The sequence below is a fragment of the Eleginops maclovinus genome, chromosome 17 (genome assembly GCF_036324505.1).
Source record: "Eleginops maclovinus isolate JMC-PN-2008 ecotype Puerto Natales chromosome 17, JC_Emac_rtc_rv5, whole genome shotgun sequence".
NCBI classification, from domain to species: domain Eukaryota; kingdom Metazoa; phylum Chordata; class Actinopteri; order Perciformes; family Eleginopidae; genus Eleginops; species Eleginops maclovinus.
In genome coordinates this window covers 7,839,620-7,865,603 of record NC_086365.1, presented here as the reverse complement: position 1 = coordinate 7,865,603, position 25,984 = coordinate 7,839,620, and the positions used below count along the sequence as shown (strand labels likewise).

At 38.5% G+C, this 25,984-nt stretch overlaps 1 protein-coding gene across 1 annotated transcript; it reads right to left on the bottom strand.

Annotated features, from left to right (window-relative positions):
* Positions 1–984: 984 nt before the first annotated feature.
* On the bottom strand, positions 985–25,320 carry creb3l2 (cAMP responsive element binding protein 3-like 2). Its single transcript, XM_063905324.1, has 12 exons — positions 24,878–25,320; positions 9,140–9,386; positions 8,411–8,625; positions 8,256–8,334; positions 7,746–7,948; positions 7,306–7,452; positions 6,853–6,911; positions 6,577–6,645; positions 5,223–5,322; positions 4,815–4,944; positions 3,244–3,478; positions 985–2,808 (listed from the first exon to the last, which is right to left on the bottom strand). The coding sequence occupies exons 1-12, from the start codon at positions 24,974–24,976 to the stop codon at positions 2,745–2,747; spliced, it is 1,647 nt and encodes a 548-aa protein (XP_063761394.1). The 5' UTR covers positions 24,977–25,320; the 3' UTR covers positions 985–2,744.
* Between the last annotated feature and the right edge of the window lie 664 nt (positions 25,321–25,984).

The following is a 25,984-nucleotide window of genomic DNA, read 5'->3' as shown; positions in this document are numbered from 1 at the left end:
GGGACTGCGTTTTGTCTTGGGACTGTCAGAGCAATTCTCATTACTAATTATGAGGCGCTGCTGCTGATCTATTTCAGGATCCTCGTCATGATGGAGGGGATAGAAGCTCCTCCGCAGGCCTGCGTTAACCCTGAGAAGCCTTTTTGTCCTAATGCAGTTCAACTTTAGTTTAACGTTGCATAGAAAAGTTTTGAGGCTATAGCAATTATTTATCGTGCACTGACGTTAGCATTACATTTGGGCAGTTTTTCTTTTAAAGGTTAGTACTTAGAAGAACACTTCACCCACAAAAGTCATTTGTACACAATGTGTTGTCTTGAACGCTTGAAGAAAATATATTTTCTTTCTCATACTTTCAGGGAGGACAATGGTAGAACAATTATTGATGATTTGAAGTAAATGGAGTCACATTTGAAACAGCAAAACCATATCAAAATATCTATCTACAAACTCTCACACTTCTGGGCAGTATAACCCAAGATTAAAACGTTACTATTTCAAAACATTTGCCAATAACAGTAGATGCACAGGCAAGTTAAAAGCTTGTGAATTTACTCCAGGTGGAACTAAAGTCTGATTTAAGTGTTAATACAAGTCTTTAAAGTAACTAAAGGTACAAAATGAATGAAGTTAAACTACACGAGTTGCCTCTGAATTGTAGAGTAGAAGTAGCATAAAAATACTCAAGTACAAGTCTCTTAAAATTGTACTTCAGAGCAGTCCTTGAGTATATCTACCTAGTTACTTCCCACCTCTGCTAAAGAAAAGGCACAATGTACAAGAATATAAACACAATATTTAACCATAAGCAAGAATATGCCATTGTATTAACACACAGGTACAGAGTCCAATGGCATTATTGCATGTAACATTAAGATATCTTGGTACTTTTTACATTTTCCCTAGCTCAAAAACATTTTGTGTGTCTCTCTTTCTTCTCTAATGTCAGCAATTTACCATAAGAAAGACCACACACAATCACAATGTGGTTTTGCAAAATATGATTTTACTAAGGAAATTACTATATTCATTTGAAAGCAAAAAGACAAGAGTGGCTTTAAACAGAAGCAACATTACATTTACATATAATATTCTCTCCACTTGCTGCTAATTTCAGACTAACTAGAAGAGAATTTCCATTGAAATGTTCCAAATAAAATCCAAGTTTTGGCTGAACAACATAAACAATGACGGTTAAATCTTTGACAATCTAGCCACTGATTGAAAACACAAAGCATGAGACCAAGTTATATAAATAGTATTTTTAAATCTCTTAATTGGACTGGTATATATTTGTGTTAACAGTGGATTTCATCTTCAGTTTGTTATATACCACTTCTTATGTTTCTTAGCTTAATTTGCTATACTTTTGACGGTGGATGAAGATTTTTTACAAATGGGATGTTTGTATTTACAACATGGATGCACAGAAAGTGGAATGGGTTAAACACACATAACAAAACATGTTTCAAAGCTGAGAAATGTAAAACCCCACCTGCAATACACTTAAAATGAACAGTTAAGACTTTTAAAGCCATGATATCTATTAAACACACTGAACCAGAAACAGAAGTCAGGACAAAGCTATGTTCATCCTTCATCACCATCGCATCCAAAAGACTGAGGATAAATTATGGATTGGTTTATAAACTCCAGATCCCAGACAGTTTTAGACTTGCTTATTTATTAACAACTTATATTTACAAAAATAGATACTTTTTTTTCACTTCTGGGAAGAAACTTTTTTTTGGCAAATGCTGAGAGATCAGAGCAGCTGACAGTGAAAGTGTTTAAGGCAAAAACATCACAGGAAAAAAGGCAAAATAAAGTTCATTCTTTGGTTCCAGCACACATCTCTTTACAAAAATTAAAATAAGTTGGACATTTGGGGAAATATGCTTAATAATCTCTAACTCTCGGCAAGAAAGGCACAATAATGTTTCCTCAATGTCAATATCGAACAATTCCTTAGAGGAGAAGCAACATTTTGGGATGCATAACAGATATTTTGAGATGCATGTTGAAAAAACATGTAATTATTTAAGGGATAAAGTCCTCATTAATGCTTTTTATTTAAATGGGTTTTAAATCTGCAGTCAGTATTCATAATAACAAAGCAACAGCTTCAAGCTGCACATTGATGTAAAGTTTTCAAAAATAAAAACGGTTTTAAAATGAGCGCAGAAACCCGGGTTAAGCCTTAGATGTTTGAAATGTAAAGTCAGCTGAAGCAAATATATAACAATATATAAATGAGTACAATAAAATAAAAATAAAAAAACACAATATGAACACAAACAGAAGTATCAAAAGGGGGCTCACTGGAATGGAATAAAACATTTAAAAGAACTACAAAGAGCAATAACTTTATGAAAAACCCCAAAAAGGTTTCTATAAATACAAAGGTTCTCTCCCTCAGTGTCCTGTAAAAAGCCTCACGTCATATTTGAAAATACTCTCCACTGGAATTCACTCCATCTATTTGAATGTCAATGAAGACAACTGATGATTGACTCATGTAAAAATTATTCAGTGCATTTTTACTTCAGAAATTAAAGCAGCCAGTGCCTCCTTGTAAATTATTATTATTATAAAATGATTAATTAATACCATTACAGTGTGTCTGATTGAGCAGAGATGGAACAATCAGCAGTGGAACTACTGTATGAGGTTTGAACCAGGTCATCATGGGGAGGTGGGGGGGGGGGTCATGGTGGGATAATGGTGGGGTGTTGACATGAACCTCAGGAGGTCTCGTTGACCGTCCGCTCCAGCTCTATCACTTTACTGCTGCTGCTATCCAAAGACCTGAAAACACATACCAGAGGTCGGGATTTAAATTTTGCATATTATATTTACATTTATATCACATTCAGGGGTCCTTCACCTGTTGTAATGTCCGATTTAAGCACTTTTGAAGCATTTTCAATATATATTCCAAGCGTTTCCTACGCCTGAGTGCAATTTTAAAACGATTTTTAAGAAAATTCAAAACATAGTGGAGGGAAGAGTCCATTATATAGCCTTATATATATATAATAAAATGAACTGGTTTCTATCTTTCGGTGCAACTTTTTAACCCCTTAAATAATGCTTAAGATGTACAGATATTTATACGTATAAACAAATTGTTTACAAGTCTAAATAGTTCTACTTTTCTAAACCCAGCTAATGTTGCTATCACTGCTCATGCTAACGTCTTCTTCTTCTGTTTTATTCTAAGCGTCTGTAGAGTCTGTTTACCTGTGCAGGTCTAGCAGCATGTTTTTAGATGTTTGCGTTTCGTTGCTTTTATTTCTCAGTGGTACGAGTGTTTCCACCATGGTGGGCTCCACCGCCACTTTCTGTTGCTCTGAGCGACGCCACACTCCCATGACAACAGCCGGCGCCTCCTCCCATTGGTTGGGATACTCCCCACCGAGACCAAGGAGATGCGGTTGCTCATCCTCGAAGGTGGACAACAGATTCCTTGACTTCACTTTAAGAAAAAAAAGAGTGGAAAACACGTTTTCAATTCTGTTATATGTTACTGAAAGTGCATCTCTACGAACTCTGTCTCTGCATTTAAAAAGGTCATATACAAGCAAAGTTCTTAATATATTTGTGTAGGTATATACTGTATTGCTTATATTGAATAAAGCCTTTTCGTAAAAGAGACGGTATAAAACAACTACAAAGAGTCACAAAAATAACTATGAAGAGACACAAATCTAAACAAACAAAACTACTAATATATACAAAAAGACAACAAAGAGACATAAAATGACCAGAAATACAATCTAAAATCACTAAATAGATACACAAAACACATTCAAAGACACAAACTGAATCTAAAGACCACAATGTAACTACAAAAAGACCCAAAACAACACTTAAAGAGGGTAAACAACTTTGAAATCTCTTAGTTTCTACACTTTGTGGAAAAGGTTTTGCGGTCTTTTGGGTTTATGTTTGAACGGGTCCACTTTCTCAGAATCCACCTATACACACACCCACTCAGCAGCTGTGCATGGGAGCTACACACACTATCCAAAACACACAGACACACTTGTTATGTTACTGTCTGCATGGCAGCAGGATGGGACAGGAAACTGGATTTGATTGTTAAGAAAATTATATCTATTACAAAAGTGTGTGTGTGTGTGTGTGTGTGTGTGTGTGTGTGTGTGTGTGTGTGTGTGTGTGTGTGTGTGTGTGTGTGTGTGTGTGGGAGGCACCAGAGAGGATGAAGTGAAAGGTCAGCTCTTCTCATCAGTGGCTCTGTAGCTATTATTGCAGCGCTGTAGGTGGAATCTGATTACTGCCGATGTTATAATGGACCTCCACAGTTTTATAGTTTGGGAAGTAATGATTCGTAGAAGCATCAGGAGAGGTCAGTTTAGCTGAGAACCGTGTACAAGTTCATCTCACTGTGTTTGTTTTTCCAGTAATGCACCTCTCTATGATAAACAGCCCCATGGTGCATATAGAGATGCATTATTTTAGAATGCTAGGTATTGGATTTGGATGATATTTGCTGTTTAATTGCATTTTTTGACTGTCTTACAACATAGGAAATGAAGAGGGGTTTAGTTCCCCTTTAATTGTGATCACTTGTAAAAATCAGGTATTCTAAAAATAACATGTTATCTTGAATTGGTCTCCTTGTTCAGACATTGTCATGTGTTTCTTAAACCTGCAATCATTTATCTTACTAAATTATGATTATTTTTGACATATTGTGGGTTGCGTACCTATCTTTAATTAGCCAAAAGGAATCCAAAAAGGAATATCACCCTAGAAAGTTTGTAGGGTGTATTTGTGAGTTTAAATACCTGTGGTTGTGTAGGACTCTTTGACAGCCTGCTGTTTGGATGCAAGGCCAGTTTCAGTGAGGGTGGAGCAGGGAGACATACTGCTGGGGTAAAAACTCCCCAAAAACAGAGAGAAACACAAAACAACCACCTGCAGAGGAAAGAGGGGGCGGGCAATAGGGAGAGAGAGACAGTAGTAAATAAATTATGAAGCAATGCTAAGCTGCTAATGAATGATGGAAGCAGATGTTTCAAATTCAATAGTTTCACCACCACAACATCCTATTAGCTTGCACACACACACACACACGCACACGCACACGCACACGCACACGCACACACACACACACACACACACACACACACACACACACACACACACACACACACACACACACGCTAACACACAAAAAACACACGGTGCAGTACCATTAGGCATGATGATGTCTGGGTGCCGGCCATCCTGCAGGATTTGGGGACTTTTCCGGCGACCACCGCCTGCAGAGACTGCAGCTGCTGCAACAGAGATCTATGGGGAAATACACACACACACAGGTGAGACACACAAACACACACACCACTTACAAGTAACATACACAGGTTGAGGGAAAGCACAAAGAAAACATAATGAACTAAGCGGATGATGTAACTTGCCCCTTGTGAGTAAATGCAATGAAATTACTTTTTGAATGCAGTATTTGAACTTGAAACACAGATTTTAACACTACTATTGACACTTTGACTCAAGTCAAATAGTACTTTCCTAACACTGATAATACATTGTTTAGGGTTGTAGTTAATTGTGTTGTGATCTGTTATTGTTTATTTCCTTTCTTTAACATTTTTTATGCTGTATTATTATTCAATTCCCTGTACATGACTTTGTTAAAATCTTCCCTCAGACTTATATATATTTTGAAATGTTTTGAAACTTGTTTATCAGCGGGTTGGTAGTTATTTCGCCATTAGATGTTAGGCCTTGTGAACGCCCGCTTCAAGTAGGCTGGTTTTTTGGTACCTTGACTGTATGTAATGATATTAAATTAGCTGAAAGAAAGTAAAATGAAGCAATGCGTGTCAGCAAGAACAAACATGAATGTGAAACGTGAATGTCTTGATGCAGCATAGTCAAAGGATTTGTTCTGTTGCTTTATTATAGGCAGCTAAACAAAACCACCCCCCCCCCCACACACACACACACACACACACACACAATAACAACACCCGATACAGCTGTGCATCTCTCACACAGACACACAGTTCATCCATGCATAACGAGAGCACCAACACGGTCTCTAAATTGAAGCAGCTTGAGCATTTTACATTAAAATAGCCTCATGCATGGGTGAAAAATTGCCAACAGGGAGCTTTTGATTCAATAATAACATTCAGTTAATGTATCCTGACACATTACTCTTCCCTACTTGAATTATTACAGTACATGTACTGTAGGCTACTTTCAAAATTAACAGTAAATGTTATTTGCACCACAAAATTTTGAATAAAAAAAAATCTATTAGTAATGTCAAGCACTGATTATTACCGGAATCTGATTGATAACATACAACAGGAGAAATAAAGATTCTCTAGCTATTAAACCGTGTTTTTGATGCAACTTTTGCGGTGTTCCCTGAAACCGAGAACTCCTTTAAACTAATGGGCTGAGTTTAGTGTATAAAAAGCATCTTTCTGGGCTTGCACTGAATATAAAGTCAATCCAATGTGCAGTAGTGTGTGTATTAATACATTATGTGTGTTTAATGAGTGGCTGTGTTGATCTTACTTGTTGGTACACTCCAGGGTTTCCACTTTTCTGCGCAGCTCGTGGTTTTCGTTGGAGCATGTCTCCACCCTGTGGTCAGAAACAGTACTGCAGGTCAGTCACTGCACATCATAAACATGTTCCAGAAATAAATTCTCATTGTTTTGTTGATATTGCATGTATTTTTTTCCATATTCATTAAGTGTATCTTCTTAATGCACATTTAACATTCACTTCTTATTATACACACTTCACTACTTATTGCTATAATGAAGAATGAAGAAGAGGAGAACTGACTTCTTCTCCAGAGCGTCCATGTACTCTTTCTTCTTCCTGCGACTCTCCTGAGCAGAAATCTAAATATAGTTAGAGGAAGAAGCACATTTATGTTGATTTACAGAAAACAATACTTAAGTTATTATTAAAAGTATACAGGTACACAGGCACATACAGAAGAGGAGAGTTTATGAACACTACCTTTGATGCCATTATCTGCAGTAAAAAACAACTAGTAGTATCTAGAGTGTTAGATTTTACTTTAATGTATGATTTATATGGAAAGAGCAATACATCTCCTCATTTTATGGCGGATTTATATCAAGTTATGTTATTTGTGTCTCTTATTCTAATCAGAGGATAAACTTAATCGAAACAAAATATTTGTGCATCTGATATTTTTTTGTTTACCATATTAACTTCCTAATAACTAATACGGATGAAGATATCCTGTCCGGATCAATCAGTCTGTACCTTATTTTTGATTTTCCTGCGGATCTTCTTCAGAGCCTTCTCTTCGGTCTTGGTGAGCGGCAGCTTGGTGGGGACGGGGTAACCTTCAGCCACCAGCGTACGGCGCTCCTCCTCCGTCAGCATCAACGGGCCGGAACCCTGCAGCTTCTACACACAATCAAATATATATTAAATCATAATAATCCACAACGTGTGTGTTGAAGCCAGGATTTAAATGTGCATTTGCAAAAGTACCTTGACTCTATATAAATGGATAAAATATCATTTATGCAAACTCAAGGGAGGACTGTAGGTTTTGTACGATGAAAACGAGATTTTGTTCAGTAAAATGTGACTTTTTTGGGGGGATTTTTATGTGCGATAAAATGTGAATTCTTGTGAGTGAAGGGTAAATGAAGAAGGACACTAAAATACATATGAAGATATAAGATGGGGCTTACATGAGCAGCGGTGAGCAGAGGGGAGTTGGAGAGTGAGGAGGCGGCGCGGGGCGACACCTTCAGGCTGGCCTGGGATGGGGGAGGGCTGGTGGGGGAAGCAGGGCAGGAGAGGCCGGGTGGGGCATGGACGGGACTCTGACTCCCCTCAGAGTCACTGCCGTGGGAACTGGGAGGAGTGGGAGGCATCTGAAGAGCCTCCAGACCTGGAGATACGAAGCATTTTAAAGATTAAAACTCCTAAAGGAGTATTTAAGGATAATATATAAAGGTATTGATGACTTCAGCTTCAGAGGAACACTAAAGTTCATATTTCACATAATATTAGACATGTTTGGTAGTTTTAATACATTTAAATGGATAAAAGATGCATGTTAGACCTATAAAGTGAAATTTATAATACGAGAACTATACAAAAGGACATTGTGCTTTAACAACAAACATCCAGCAGGGGTCCTTGTAGCATCAGATAACTGACATAGACAGTGAGAGGAAGAGAGGAAAGATGCAGACCTTTGGGTGAAAGGTTGAGAAACTGGTCGACTTCATGAGGCTCTAGTTTAATCTGCGGGATGATGTTCTCCTCTTTAATCTGTATATAGACAACAGTGTTACAAACAGTGAAATGAAGAACATCAGTTTCCATCCCTATAATCCTGTGTCCTCACCTTGAAGGCTTTGCCCTGGCTGCTGTTGACTCGGGACTGAGCTGGGGGAGTGGTGGGAACAACAGGGGCCACAGCAGGGCTCTCAATAGCCCGGGGCCCCTCACCGGAGGCCAGAGACAGGGAGAGAGTTGGGAGCAGGGAGGGGGTCTCACACAGGAGGCTGTCGATGGAGTCGTCCTGCTCCATGGGCCAATCAGCTGATTCTCCATCAGACTCTGAGGAACAAGAGGAGACATGTCAGGGTTTCTGGGAGTCAAGCTATTGTACGTTTCACGCCCCGGCTAACATCTGAAATGCATCTTTTATAATCTTAGAGGAAATCTTGGACACTGTTATCACTTATTTTGGTGATAACTGCAAGAAGAACACATCAGATTTGCATGTGTAATAACTTTTATGATCATACTATTGGTTCATGACTGCTTTTGAACTGACATTGCACGTTCATTTTTGCAGGAAAAAATGGGAAGGAAGGAAGAAAGAGAGTAAATCAACGAAGCAAAATGAAAGCTTGAAGGAAGGAAAAACTGGAAAGAGGGAGAGAAAGGGAATGAAACTACGAAAGAAGGAAGAAATAAAGGAGAGGAAAGGGGGAAGGAAGAGAAGCAAACTAATGAAACGAATGAGTGATTACCATTTGAGATGAGTCATTAAGTTATTGGTGTTTACTAGGCAAGAGTGCTTTTTATCTCTCTGGAACTGAGCTTTTATTTTGAAGGCTTTAGATACCTGCGTCGCTGCCCTGCTCTCCGGTCAGGTGCGACAGCGGGGACTGAGGCCTGCTGTCTCCGCAGAGCGAGTAGCTGTGCTCCGCCGTGATGTGGGGAGGTAGGGGGGAGGAGGGAGACAGGTCGCTGCCGTCTTCACCCTCCATGGCCTCCACGCCTCCACCTCTCACCCCCGAGAGGAAGGGGTCGCTGAGCAGCTGACCCAGCAAAGCATCCTGGGAGAGATCGTCCAGGAGCTCGGAGAAGTGCTGCACAGAGGAAGATAAAATGTATTGGATGTGAATTCAAAGTGGAGACAGATAATTATATAAAGAGAGAGGGTATGACGGCTTGCCTGTAATTACAGACTGTTTATAGCCCCCTCTCCTTGAAGTTTTCCCTCCTACCCCCCCAGGGAACACTAAAGCAGATAATTAAGTACTACATGTAAAATAGTCTTTCACTGTTTCTCTTTCGCTCAGTGAGGGGACATTTACATCGAGAGGTTGTACCTGCAGCTGGATTTCTGAGTTTCTTTGAACATTTTGGAGAAGATTTAAGTAAAAAAAAACGAAAGAAAGACACATTATAGAAAGAAATGTCATAATAATGAAGATATCCAACATTACTTATGAGCCATTTATATTTAGTTTTAAAAAATGCTGAATTGTATTTTGTATACAGATTCTGATTTCCCTTCATCTCTCTCATTTATAACACACCCTGCCAAGTGAGCACCCCGCCCTCCTCCTCCTAATCTCTCTCGTCACCCCGACCCCCTTCGCCCTCCTCCTCCACATTCCTGCTCTCTATCTCTTTCTGTTATCTTTCAACAAGTGAGCGTGCAGATGTTGTGATGTCCTCTTCAGGTGTTGTGACGGAGGTTAACAAAGAGCCCTTCAGCATACTGACACGCATCACCTGTGTTAAAAATGTCAAAGAGAATGTAGGAAGCACCTAAAAAGGTTTCCCTTATTTGAAGCTAAATTACCTGCAGGATTATTGCTGTTTAAGTTTCTACCTACATATTTAATTGCAGTTATTGTAGGTCCCCTTGGATAAGCTGAATGAAATGTAATGTCATATGGTGCATTGTGTGAGCATGTGCAAGCATGACACTGCAGAGACTTCTAATTGTTGTTAAGCAGGCAGCAAATCCTAAGTAAATTATATTTTACATGAAAACAAATTCCGGTATTTTGAACATACATTAATCTGCAGACTTTTCCTCTTGGTTGTTGTTAGTAAAAGTCCCTTGTTCAGTTTGACCAATATTGCAAAACCCTGAAATATATTCAATTACAATGATAGTAAACAGGAAAACAACAAATCCTCACATAGAAGGAATCAAAGAATGGCTAACTTTTCTGTCATTTTCTTAGATTACACCTAAAAAAAACAGACAAGGATTACTTGAGCTGGTATCGAGAAAAGTACACTTTATTCTAAGAAAAGATGGCTGTTAATGAAAGTGAGTAAACTAATCCCACCCTACGTATTTGTTGCTAAGTCACTAGGTCTAATACAACTAACATTATTACTAAATGCAAAATTCTGTCCTCACTCGAACTCCTAGCCCTCTTGAGAACTTTGCAATATTTCTGATGTAATTCAGTTGGTGGTTAGAGTACGCTGAACACGTCTAATCAGATGTAAGCCAGTCTGCTCTCAGCCAATGAAAAGAGTATAAACAATTTCAATTAAAAACAGATGAAACCGTGACGGTAGGAGGAAGGTTGATAATTAAAAAGAAAAGGAAACTTTATTTATGACGCAAGTTTTACATTTATATTACTCAAAGTGCTTTACATACAGAAGGTTCAAAAGAAACGGTCAGAAGAAGAAAATATAACAAAGTTTTAAAAGGTAAAATAAAAGTGCACAGAGAGTGCAAGAAGAAAGGAAAGGAAATTAAAAGAAAGGAAAGGAGTTTTAAAGAAGACAAACGAAAGAAAGTAAAGGAAGGATACAAAAGAGGGGAGGAAAAGAAAGTACAGTCTGGTAAGTAATGAAAAAGGAAAAGTGTAAAAGAGGAGGGATAGGAAAAGAAAGGTAAGGGGAAGAAAAGGAAAAAGGAAGGAATAGAAGGAAGTAAAGTAAGGAATGAAAAGGAAAGGAAGAAATGAAAAAGGGAGGGAAGGAAAGGAATGAAGAGGTTAGGAAGGGAATACGTCTGGAAATCTACAGTCACATCTCCATTTCAGACAAAGGCACGAAACATCAGAGGATGGACGACAAATAAATCCGGACAGTGAAATGAAAATGGAGGAACAGAAGCAGGGTGGATGACCGATCGCCAAAGCATGTGGCTTCAATTACACACACACACACACACACACACACACACAACCTCTTAACTTTTAGCTAAGAGCACACTCCTTTCCTACCACCATATGCTCCTCCATAAGGTGTGTGTGTGTGTGTGTGTGTGTGTGTTTATAATGCAAACACTGACAGCATGCCGTGAACCCACAGAAAAAAGGGCAAGACAAATATTTACACATGAATCACTGAATGGGTACATTTCCATCTTTTAGCCAAGATACTGTATGTACGAGTGGTTCAACTAATTACATATTTTAGGGTTTGCTGGTGATATATATTTTTCAGATTTTCAAATCAGGCTTAAGAAGTAGTAAGGAAAATCAGATTTCTTCGCTCAAAAATAGGAAAAAACATCATGATGTAGAAAGAAAAGAGGGTGTAGTTTTTAAGGGAGGAGTAATTACATACAGAACCCATCTTTAAAAATAAACAAAGCCATATTTTGTGGGTTTAGATGACCTTTGACATTACCCTCAGAAGTTGCAACAGAAACCCACGGAGGCAATTAAATTGCTTAAAAACCCTTAACGCCCTTCTGTTGCAGTTTGCTTAAAGCAATAGCTTTTTTTCTGAGTCCATCACAGATAAACATCCATAAATCTGCTTGGGAATCCTAGAAAAAGACACATTTATGACAACAAAACTTGCAGTAACACAAAGTATTATTTTTAAGTAATCCAGTAAAAGGTGTCTGTAGATATATTGGTGCATATCAGAAAGGAGCTGCTATTAGCTAAATTGGGCATACTTTTAATGGTGATAATTCGCCCAAATAACCAAATACGGGCTTCACTGGGGCTTTGCTTGCAGCCCACAGCGACTCCACAATGTTGCACTATTCTCCAGAAAGGAATAAAAGCCTCATGTTGTTTAAAAAGAGGAAATAGGAGAGGTCGAAGGAAAGGCGCTTATAGTGAGGATTTGTGTACGCTCCCTGTCATTTCAGCAGTGGGAGTGTGTGGTTCAAATGTGATGCAGGCCAGTGTAGCCCATCACACACAACAGAACGCTCTTTGTCTCTGCAGCCCGACACAGGGGTGTTATTTGAGGTTCACTGTAACTCGACACACTCCAGCTGGGAAACCCAACCTGAAGAATGAATGAGAAAAACTGGGAGTTCATACTGAAAGTAGGGCAAGAATCTGTAGCTACTCTAAAGACGCGGTAGGGACAACAAAGAAGTCATTCTCATATTTTTTCTGAATTATATCGCTGAAAGTGCAGATTGTAATCTTTTAATGAAGCTGCATCGAATTAGATAGGAGTTAATGCAGAGTGATTATCTCTCGAGTTCTGGGAGAGCATCAGTGTTATTGTGAAGAAATCCTGTGTCATCCTTAGAGAGACAATCCTTTCAGAAACTTTTTTATTACGCCTGATCTTAATTTAAATCAGATGGTGATGAAGGGGAGACGTCAAACTGGGTAAGAAAAGTCAGAGGCAGAGATGGGCAGAGTTTGAGTTGAAAAATGATCAGAAGTACTGTAAAACCAACAACACCAATAAAAATCTGCTCCAAATGAAATGACCTCTTCCTTGGAACATGCAACACCTCTCCCCCTACTTTCATTAAAAAAGGGGCAGGTAATGTGTCTGTATTCCTTCAAAAACAGACATCCTCCTTTCTAGAGGTAATTATCACAGCAGAGTGAGGAGTGATCCTTCACAATAAAAGCCCCACAGCTGTGTTGGTCACTAGTTAGCATTTAAATGAATGGTGTAGGAGATGGTAAAGAGGGGAAGAAATGTGCTCAGGTCTCTAATTCCTCCAGGTTTAAACTTCAGGGGGGCGACGAGGAAGAGTAAAGACTGACACCTTCCTCCCCTGAAAAGCAGAAACCAGATGTGAAAGGAAACTCTGATACAAACACACACACAGACCCACAAAGGACAAGGGTCACCTCCCTTGAGTGTGTGTATTAGTGTGTGTGTACCTTGGACTCATATGTGCGTACTTTGGCTGATGATATGACTCCACAAATACAATAAGAAAACACACACACACACACACACACACACACACACACACACACACACACACACACACACACACACACACACACACACACACACACACACACACACACACACACACACACACACACACACACACACACACACACACACACACACAAACGTCATGTCAGAATAAACTGAATGACTCACTTGTTTGATTTGGATCGAGTCCCTTATCTATCACACATTATCAGCACGTGTCCCATTATAATCATATTGAAGTCTAAAGAGATAACGTACAATTTAACGACCAGGCAAAACTGTGTAACTACTTTCCAAGTTTGTTTGAAACATTTCCACTTTTTGTGCCACCTATTGATCAAATAAGTCACACATATTAAGTAATAGCTTTGTTAATGGTTTTAATATAAGTTAGTGCTTACTTTAAAGGTCAATAAAAAACATAATGATGATGCATAATACATGTTCTGGTGGAGAACAGTTGAAATTTTGTGGCACTTTTTTTTTTTAGTACAGTTCCAGTGTATTTCTATGAGGAAAGAATTATGTCAGCTACGAGGTATTTTGGCACATAGAGGAAATACTTCTTGAACCTCAGTTTCCCAGTCTGAGAGAATGCAGTTTCTCTGTCTTCTTAGCCAATTCACAATATTCTCGCCCTATGGTGAAATTCCTCAAAACACTTCACGATAAAAAGAGCGAGACATTTGAATATTTGAGCCTCCGTTGCACTAGCTGCTAACAGTTCTGCAGCTGTAAGCCACAGTGTGTGAGAGTCTGCAGGAATGCTAACGACGTATGCAATCTGTTTTAACACTGAGCTGAAGTACATGTGTAGAAACTGTATCTGCACAATCCTTCATAACGTTAAATTCTGCTCAACAACTTCAAGTGCAAAGAGTAAAAAAGAGAAGGTTTTAACCAGTGTTTGAGCAGTGTACACCGCTAAAAACAATAACCTTTCAGTGTCAAAGTATAATCGACATGAGGCAGTAAACACTTTTCGTAAAGCTAAAAGTCTCAAAAGAAAGTCATGAAAAAACAAAATGTCATTTTTTCATCAGACCATGACCTTTTTTAAGTTCACTTGCAGGATCAGTTGTGCTTTAAGCGGAAAGCTAACATTAGCGGGTTAGCATAGCAAGCTTAAGTTTACCTTCCTAGCATCCAACACAAACCAAGGAAATCCGATAAGAGATCTTCTTCTCTAGTAAAATGTTGTATTTCAGGAACAAGGCCATGCAGGTAATAGTTTTGACAATCGTAAAAGTTTACGTCTGACATTGGGAGGAGGAATATTGAATATTTAGCATAGGCAAAAAAAATAATAACACCCTGTACAAAACAGAAATGTGGGAGCCATAGACATACCGTCATAGCCAATATGTAAGACTTAAAAATGTAAGTGCATCCACCCTCTGTTTTTGAATCACTCCAAAAAAGGTCTTTCTTGGCATGCTTCACCCAGTTTTTTCCAGTCATGCAGACAAACAGACCAAACATGGCTTTTCAGTCTGATTGTCAGGTTAAAGTCATGAAAACAATCAGAATGTAATCTCTTAAGACCATAATTGTCCTTCTAAGAGCATGAAAAACCGTTATGCTCGTCCATTAATAATAGTAAGGTGCCTATATGATCAAACACATGCCAAAACAAACCTCTTCAAACAACTAAACCCATAATGTGTTTGCGTTAGATAGCCCTGGCAGTAAACAGGACTATACTGAAGTCTTATCACTGGTTGTAACAGCACTGAGGCTCGAGGCTATTGCATTGATATTGTGTGTGTCAGCATAATAAGACGAATCACAGGCCTTAAAGTTGCTATCTGCGGCCTTATCAAGGGGGGTGGGGGGGTCTTGACTGGGTGCAGCTCTATGTGTGAAACCATCATATCCAACACAGTGCTTACAGTCTCCACATGCAGACACAAGCATCTGTATCATTACATCACTCCCTCCTTAATGTCTGCAGGAGTGACCTAGCTTCACAGAAATGTTCTCAACTCCAGCGATTTCTCATGAGGATAAAAGTACAACACACACTCCGTGACCCAGATTCTACACATGATCCCAAGAGCTCGATTTACCAAACCTATTCACTAGTGAATGCACCAGGAAAAGCTAAAATAGTTACAAAGGAAGAAAAACAACAGCTTATATCTGCATGTTTTCAATTAAGAATGAAATCCTAACATAATGTCATACATTATGTCATTTTCTTTGTTATTTAATAACGATAGTTGCAACCATAATCAATTCCAACACCTATTCCACAAGCTGGGGTCTAAGGCCAGTTACTATTTAAAGACTACTAAAAAAATGTATGCATGAATTTAGTGACATTTTCCATCTTTTCTGATAGAAAACAAGGCATTATATCCCTCATTTTAATCTTTATTCTGTACACCTGTAAAGGACTTTGTTTCTTGTACGATGAGTGCCATCAATATTACATTTTTTAACATTATTATTGAAAGTTTATGAAGGAACCTTTGCAAAATCCTTCAAAATGTTGCATATTTCTGCACCAAACAACCACCTCTCAACACCAAGCAGGTCTCATGATTTCATTCAGTAAAATCATTAAATAAAGAAACAGACCTCTGCCTTGATACGGTTATATATCTGACTTCTTTCTTTGAACAGAGTTATTTTGGGGGTGGAGGGATGGTAAACGGATGTAAACAACAGGAAGAGAGAATAAAAGGAGGCGTGATTTCCAGCAGGGCCTTCTTTGTTTACTCTCCACCCACACAGGGATACACAAACACACAACTCTGGAAAGTGACAGAAATCACAGCAGATCCATTACAAACCCTAATATCCATTTCCTGTTTAACACCGCCCCCCTCTCCCTCTCTTTCAGTCTCATAAATGTTTTCACACTGGATTAAAAGAAGCCAAGGAACATGACAGGAAGTGTGTTCAAATTAGGAAATGCCATGGAGACAGAGAGACTAGATATTGTGGAAAACATCCCGGGTTAAAGCTCACATCTATGAGTCAGACGTTATCTGTGTGTGTGTGTGTGTGTGTGTGTGTGTGTGTGTCCGTGTCCGTGTCCGTGTCCGTGTGTGTGTATTAGTACTGCAGATGAACAGAAGGGGATAATGAAGAATAAACCCAGACGATGACAAATGGAAAACGTCTCATTCTCTCCCCCTGTAGGTCCCCCCCTTCTTGTAAAATCCCCCCCACCGTCTTTCTCCTGATGCCTCCCAAACACACACACACACACACACACACACACACACACACACAGACACACACACACACACACACACACACACACACACACACAGTAACTCAAACTTTCCAGTCCTGCTCTGTCATACTGACCGATCCCAGAGTACCACCCCCACTCTTCACACACACTGACCCTCCAGATGTTACATAATGACTTCACCAGGGTTGGTTGGAAAAAGCCTGTATTTGAATCCGTGTCTTTGCCAAAAAATCCCATCGAAACATCAAAGAAACAACTAGGCCTACTAATTGTTCTTGCTAACAAATATCTGTCTGTGTTGCCTTTTTATTCAAAACTATGCACTATAAATGCACGTGTTACACATGAATCCTCATAAAAACACAAATTGCCTTTTTCACACTTGGTGACTTTCAGACAGAACCACGCTAACAGTTTCCCTCTGTTTCCAGTCTTTATGCTAAGCTAAGCTAACCTGTCGTATCATGTGGTTTATATTTACTGTACAAGAAAGTTGTTTCCTCTAATCAAGGAAGAAAAAATATGTATACAAAATATTTTTTAGAATGATTAAAGCTCATGAACACAGATGGGTTACCTTTTTTAATAATAAGTGGATAAGCATTTCCTTTTTATCATAAAATCAAAGCTTTGGGCCAACTTAAGACATCTTGTCCTCAAACACAGCTGAGACAGTTTGCATCAAAAACAAGCACAGCTGTCTTCTTTCATCCTGAGTGTGTGTGCTCGCTATAAACTGGGTCAACACACACACACACACACACACACACACACACACACACACAACTTTTTCCATCCCTACACTGTTACACTGACCGGTCATCAAGTACCATTCAACGAACACACACACATCCAGCCATGACTCAAGTAGTAGACTATTTTAACTCTTCCAGCTCTCCTTTTGTGCTTCATCTGAATCATATTCCTCCAACATGAGCTACTCCTCACTTTTTCATTTCCATCAACTTTAAATCCCTCATCACTCAACAAGTGTCTTCTGTGAATCACTTATTTTCTGTCTTTAAGAGAAAAATCTTCTTGAGTGCTTTCATCGTGTTTAACCGGTTATTTTCTGCAGGATTTCCCCAAAAACATTTGTTGTCAAGTTCACTGAATTTTATGAAGGACTCCTGCCTCCACCTCCTGCAGGATTTTGGGTAAAAACTGGGTCAATGCACGTCTTGTTGAATACACCATAGGGATCGTTTCTAATCCCTGTAAAAGTGCAAACACTGGGGAACTTGTTACGGCGCGCCTCTCATCTTAATTCCTCCGTTTAAGCCGAGCACTCTGAAGCGGATGCTTGCCAAGGCATGCTTGAATGTCAAGAACCACACACATACACAACCATACTAATACTAACACACACACACACACACACACACACACACACACACACACACATGTTAGTAGTATCATTTGCCATTAGTTCAGTGAGATATCTGAACAAAAATCCCCCAGACATCTTCTCTGTCCCAGATCTTATCATTTTTAGTTTTTATGCAAACATTTTACCTGCAACAAAGATGCCAAATCAAAAAAAAAAGTGCAGTTCCTATCGTTCCTACCCAGGCCTTAGCACCATTGAAAACATGTATATTGCAATCTTGTTTCATGCAGAATTCTCCAAAATCACCTATCCTTTCTCACCAAAAAGTTGGAATGCATCAATCTCCAAGTGCATACACCGATTTCGCACTGTATTCTAATAAATAGAGATTATTCTCAAAACCACAATATCCCATGTTAACCCAAATAGTAGCCAATAAGAAAGCTCACATTTGGTCTTATCACGATTGTATGCAACCCTCCAAACCTGATTGATTAGTTGGGAGAAGAATAAGGAGAAAATGAAATGGAAAATAAAAGTCCAAAGACAAATATAAGGAGGAATATTAAGAATTAAGGAGTTAAATAAACAGACAAATGTATAAAGGAGAGGAATTAAGACACAAAGGGACAGTTAGAAAGCAAAAGAGTGATGAATTACTCACAAAGAAAAAAAGAGATGGTGGTTAAAAGGCAGAATAGAGAATGGGAGCAGTGGGGAACTTTGTGGCATTTTGGACAGGAGTCGACTCGTCTCGACTCTCACCCCGGAGGACAGACTGGTGAGGAGAGGGAGGGAAAAATGTGAGAAAGGTTAACTAGACAGGAGAGGTTTCTGTCCTAAACTGGCATTAATTGTACTCCTTGAGACAGTCTATGAGCTGCAACATCCGCAAAGACAAACATCAAAGTCTGCACCTTACTGTTTAATAAGCCGGCTTTAAACACTTTGATGTTTCCAACTCTGAAGCTCCTGCTAACCAGACCCAAAAAGCAATGATTCTGCATCTTTAAAGTCATGGATGTTTCTGTTTCTTGCCCCAAAAGCATAAAATAGAGCTCAAAATCCATCCTTGGTAAGTTAGCTGCATTTTAATTAAGCTGCAACTAATCTGCTTCCAGGCTGATTTGAGGGCAGGGTGTATATCTCCTTACTCACAGGGATAATAAGCCCACACCCAGCTAACCACAAACACAAGCTCACACACATCCATTTGAAACCTTTTATGGAGTCTGAAGCTAAACCAGAGGGAGCAGACGGGGGACGGGGGGAAGCAGAATCAAGGGAGAGAGACAGACAGGGTCGGTAAATTTAGTTGTGGCTCCTGCGGATTTTCCATAATGATCCCTCGCACACTGATTACTACCTTCGCTTTGCTCCGAAAAGGCCGCCTGCCTGCAGCACAAAACTTGAAGCCACTTTCAAAGTCAGAAGAAAAGTTGCATCAGATTTGGAGACAAACGTGTCCTTCACGAGTCCATGTGCACACCATGTGTAAATCTACGAAGCCAAACGAGTTCAACAGAGCAAGGTGGATCCGATTAAAGCATCATGAAGTGAATAAAAAGGCAGAGATTGCAGAATTTGCCAGCATTTGTATGTGTAGAAGATACTCAGAAGAATGAAACAACACAAAGGCAGGCAGTGCAAATTAAAAACTAAACTGAATAGCTGAATTTGCTACTAGACAGACAATAAAGGAATAACCGTATTATCGTAGCTGGAGCATGCTAGCGTCAGCATGCTAACAATAGCTAACTAGCACTTGTTTTTAACTGAGCAGCAGAGATATAAAATATCTAATTTAATATTGAATGTTTGCTGTCTCACATAGTCACCGATTAGTCAACCGACCTGAAGATCCGGCACCACACCTGCAGAGGAAACAGTGTGTGTGTTGCATTATAATACACAGGTGTGTCCCTCTACTTGCGTTACAGGTTGAGAGGTCGTACCAGCTGTAATATATAAACTAGCTTTCAAACCGGAACGTAACTAAGTATATTTACTCAAGTAAAAGTACTTTTACAGAAGTGTGAATAACACTGATACAGACAACCGAGACACTTGACCTCTGATGGTCAATAAAATGTGACTACATGGGAAATTATCATCAAAATCAATCATTTATTCATTATCTGTATACAAGCTATGGCTGGTGTGTGTATATGTGTGTGTGAGAGAGAGTTAGACAGAGTGAGGCCACCGGAGAGCAGGATGCCCTGCCCCGACGGAGAACAGGCTTTGCACTGTGGATCCAGATGTTTACCTTTGACTCCATGTGTGTGTGTGCGCTCTTGTTGAATAACATAAGTGTGTGTATATTCAGATCCTTTACTTGAGTCAACATAGTAACACCAAATTCAAAATTCAAAGTATAGAAGCAGAGTTGCTGATTTTGAACCAAAATATTCCCTGTCAGTGTTTTACTTTTTATATACGATGCGATTTTTTAACTACTTTATACTAGGGTGGCTTAATCTCAGGTAATGCCTAATATAAGCACGTCATATGTTGATTTTTTTGCATTTTTGTCACATATTCTTTCAACCATTTTTAACATTTTATTCTCCCATGAATTTTGGCATTTTTTATATTATTGTCAGAAATTATTTTACATGTTTACTGTGCATTTTGCATCCTTAACGTACTTTGCTGATAGTTTAGATCTAACTTTTTTTTACATTTCCTACTGCTGTAGATGTTGAAAGTAGTGCTCATTTTAACTCCTTTAAGCTGTTGGCTAGTTAAATCTGTAGTAATGCGTCATATTCTAGAGGATCATCATACTGTATGTCTGTTGCTTCACTGTCCTGTGAGAACCATGTACATTTCTAATAAAACTCAGTTTTTCACAAGTTTCTTTGTGACAATGCATTATCCAGCTGATGCAATAGGGATATATTTTTTAAGTGTATTTAGCTTAAGATCTTAACATATGAAAGAACACTTTTTCCTTCAGTTTATCAAAAATATTCAAATCAACACAACTGGATAAGGGGATGAACTGTAAGCTGAAAAATACGTGAAGTTGAGGAGTAAAAAATGTGTACTGCTGTGAAGTCCGAGTACCTCAAAATGGTACATAACTGCATTGCTGTCAAAGCCATAATGTATATTAATAACAGTGCGGTACTTCAGCCGGAGCTTTATTTAAAGAACAAGGTGGGTCTTTATGCAGGTATGTTGAGTGTTACATAAACCGTGGAGCATGTGCAGAGCAAACATCTGCATGTGTCTTCCTCTCTCCACGAGTACACCATGTGCCGAGCGACATGCCAATTTTTCTTTTTTGAAAGGTACAAGTATGTGCATGAAATAGCACTTAAGTTTAAAAGCCACTTTCCTGAATGGGAATCCAAGTTTCCGAAACACAAACGCCAAGACATAGAGAATTAACATTTATCTCTCAGCTGTGCCGCAAAGCATTACTAATAATTGTAGAATTATCGTTTTCAGGATTGAATCATCAATACATCAGAGTCTTAGAAAGCATGAGAGCAAGAAGAAATCATAAACTGAAACAAACCTGACTGACAGAATCTCTAAAGTCTAATAATTATGAACATACAGCAGTTTTATTCCAAAAGACATGCTTTATCTACACTGCAACTAACGATTATTTTTCTAGTATTTATCAATGGAAACGTCAGAAAATTGTTTAAATATCGTGTTCTGTCAGTCCTAATCCCAAAGATATTCAATTTAATATGATATAAAATAGAGAAACACAGTAAATCTCCATATTTGAGAGGAAAAGACATTTTTCTGGCATTGTTACCAGAACAATTACTTCAATTTCTCTGTTGATCACATAATCAAGGTTTTGCATCAGTTACAAAATACATGAATAATCATATATCATCCTCTGATTACATTATTTTAAAAATGTATGAAGCAGGAAGCATGAAGATTTTTATTCTAATCTGGATTTGTTTCTGAAAGAATAACTGTAGGTAGTGTTGATTAATTGGTTGATTCCACTTTCAGTTGCCCTCTCTAAAAATGGATCCAAGTCGCGTCAAAGAAACAAGTAAGACATGTCCATTGTTAAGTGTTGATGACGTCTAAAAGGATTGCTGAGTTTGTAGAAGAATGGATATGAAAGACGAAGATCCACCCCCGCACTGAGCTTTTGTTATTTTCTGAAACCTGAAGAACTTGATTATTAAAACACTTTTTTACCACAGACACACAGAGAAGGTGGATTATATTTGTAGTGCTAAAGTAGGTAATGTCAAACCTTTGAAATGAGTATTGTGCAGTTATGGATCATTTTATATATCCATTTTACTACATGTATTATGTGATTAAATCATGTGCTGTTAATGTGACATTATGAATGTGAGAGATCCAACACTACAATTCCCATAATACAACTTTTATTGAACACTCCCAAGCAGGTAAATATGCATGTGTAAATATAAGAGTCTAAAAATAAACCACAAGTTATTCTGACTTGAGTAAAAACACTCATTATGCAGATTGGATTTACTTGTGAAGATAAGAAATAGAACTGTTAGTCCAAAAGTCCAACCAAATTCAGAAAATGACATCCCATGACTTTAACGCATCCTTTAAAACCACAAAAAGAAAACACTTGATATCCAAAATTTGAGATAAAATATCGATGTATTGCCAAGCCCCTAATTTTTAGAGCCTGATATTAGGCAAGGCTAGTTCCAAGTGCTTCACAAAAAAAATAAAACCATTAAGATTTAAATACATTTATAAACAGCCATAAAAGAGCCAAGAAAAAAGCAATTAAAATAAGCAGAACTAGAATAAGACAGGTATGAAATACAACAGGAAAATTGTACTGGAAGAAATTGATAGTTATTTGCTTTTGAATATTACTATTAGTAGTTTTAATTTAATAAAGGATCTTCAAACTAGTCATAACTAACAGGGAACTTAAATGAAGTAAAGTAGAGATGGGAAAACCAGAACTTTGATTCCCACACAAGCTGCCCACAGACGTAGAGACTTTACGTTGTCTTGAGGAATCTCAGGTCAATAAACCCCCCGGAGAGAGAAAGTGAGAGTGAGACCCAACAAAGAGCCTCACATTCAAACACTGCCGTCTTCATGCACCCCCCTCTCCCACACACACATAGAGTTCATGTCTTTCCTATATATATTTATAGAATATTCTCCTCAATCAACAAGAGCATCTTAGTCCTGCTGCTCTACACAACCTGGCCTTTGTGTGCTGCAGGTATAAGATATTCACATCTGCAGTCGGACCAGAACACAAGGAATTTGCTTTTGTTCATCGGTGCTGTTAAAAATAAGGATAATATTGAAATAAACATGCTAAAATCTAAGAGGCAGAGCTCAATATTTAAGTTTGTAATACATCAAGATGCAGAAAACTACTTTCAGAAAGTGGGAACACCATAGTCTATAAATACATCACAAGTAAATGATACTGAAGTAAAGGAATAGAAGAAAATGTACTCAGCATCAAAAGTAAAAGTATGCATTATGCAGAATGGTACCTCTACCTGTTTCTATTCTATGTAGAATGTTATATGAATCCATTTTTAATCAGAAACCATTAACAGAGCTTTTCGTGTCTGGGATTGTTATTTTGGTGCCATTTCAGTTACTTGTGTATAGTACTGGGTAGATTAGCTGTATTGTACTACACTGAAGCACACATGATGTTTATGTAATGCAGTTCAAAATAATGAACTTGTGTTTTTTTTTTGCGCCATTTTACTCTCCATCACGTCATACAATGTTGGACAGCAGACAAACATAATAATCCTGATACAGAAAACAGCAGCAGGATAATCTCTGCTGCTATTCGACAGCAATTGTAGCCTCGGGACATTTAAAAGGACGTTTATTTACAGCTTTTACCTCAAGTCTTTACTTGTCTGCAGGTTTTCCTAGAGGTGTGTGTGTGTGTGTGTGTGTGTGTGTGTGTGTGTGTGTGTGTGTGTGTGTGTGTGTGTGTGTGTGTGTGTGTGTGTGTCGTGATAGACCTCTGTGGTGTCTGATTCCTGATATGCAGGCCAGCTGGATCTTATCCCTTATAAACCCAAGTGCACCCTTACTTGTCTCCACACACACACACACACACACACACACACACACACACACACACACACACACACACACACACACACACACACACAGTCTATGCCTCACTCTCTCCGTCTCACTCACTCTCCTCTCGGTCCACAGAGAGACATATGGTTTCATCATCATTAGTAACTTTGCGTAGTGGAAACATCTTATAAACGTTAATGTTTACTCTTACAATTATTATATTGAAGTGAATTCTGATGGGATGCATCTGGTTTATCTATACTTATTATTCACATCTTAGTTAATATGTACAAAAATGCCAATAATGTTCAACACCTGGCTTCTAAAATGTGAGTTTGTGCAACTTTTCTGTGTTCTATATGATGTAAAAGGGAATTCAACTAGATATGTTTGGGTTTTGGACAAAACAAACGATTTGAAGACATTACCTTGGACTTTTTTCTGATATTTTATTGGTAAAGTAATCATTAGTTTGCAATATTTTACTATAGTTAGTTATAATCCTGGAATAAAGTAAACTCAGGTGATTTCCCCCCTCTTTTATATTTATCTCATATCATTTAGATGCTCTACAGATTTACATTTCTTTAATAAGTAAATGCTGATGGTTTATGTTAATTGTTGTTTTATGTTGATACAATTGCATTTAAAAGAAAAGAAAAGGGAAGGAAAGAAGAAGTTGGCATCCTGGACCTCAAGGCTCAAGTTGTGAAAGGAGAGCCGGGCACCAGACACGCACAAACTCTCACAAACACTGAACCCACTTCCCTCCCACCTCTCTCAATCAAAGTGAGATAAAGGTGATTATTTCCCTTACATTTCCCTTATCGATCACTCACATTGGTGTAGAGCACACAGTCGATCTCCCCGGCCTCCGACAGCTCGCTCAGGTTCCGGTCCCAGTGCAGAAACGGCTCACTACTATCCAGGATCTCCATGATTCCTCAACACACACTCCCTTTGCACTTCTGCGGGGTTTGTTGGGGTTTTGGAAGGTGAAAAGCAGTGAAAACAGCAGCGTGCAATGTAGTCAACTCGAAAGCTCCAACTCCGCCAAAGAAAAAAGGTCTCGACAACTTGTGAACTAAATAAATAAATAAATTACAAACACGCCTCGTTGGGTTAAACTTGGGGTAAATGTGTCAGAAAGTTGCAGGAGTCAGACTGAAGTGTTGTTGTTTATCATCCCCTCTCTTTCTGCAGCCCCTCAACTTTTCTCTGTCCTCCTCCTCCTCTTCACAGCGCAGACACACAGGAATGTGTATGGGCGGAGTCACACAGAAACTGAAAAATAAAATGAAACAGTTCAAGGAATCAGTAACAGTGAGGAAGTCTTTTAATGTAAATGTAATTTAATACACTGTTGATAAATGAAAAGTAAAAATGTATGTATACAGGCTTTGGTAAAAATGTGAAGTGACTCAATTGTTCTAGCTGTTTATGGAAGTAGAGTCAAATAGCTAAAATAGCGAACTAGGCCTATAGTTTCCGGTAATGGATTTCAAAATAAAACAATCACAATTTATATTTAGTAAATTGAAATTCGATGCAACATAAAGTTTGATAACAATTTTGAATTATGAAAGACACTATGTCTATATATTAGTTGTATAATTTTTACTTTCATCCTAAATCCTGTAATGAATATGTTTTTTAGCTTTTATTTTTAAATCCACTCTACCCTGTTCCGGTCTCACACAGCTTTTTGAAAAACTGAATCCACAGATTTCTAAACAACTCATGGCATCGCCCACACCAAGCTTCCCGACCAATCTTTACGTTCAAAGCCTTCCTGTGCCTTTAACTGACAAGTAGCGTAGCCAATCAGGAAGGACTTTGAGAAATCCTGCGACCAATTGTTTTAGGCCAAGAATACCTTTACCTTAAAACCGCGCCCACTGTCAGGGAAACAGCTAATCATCGTCCTCGAGTGAAAATATACATAA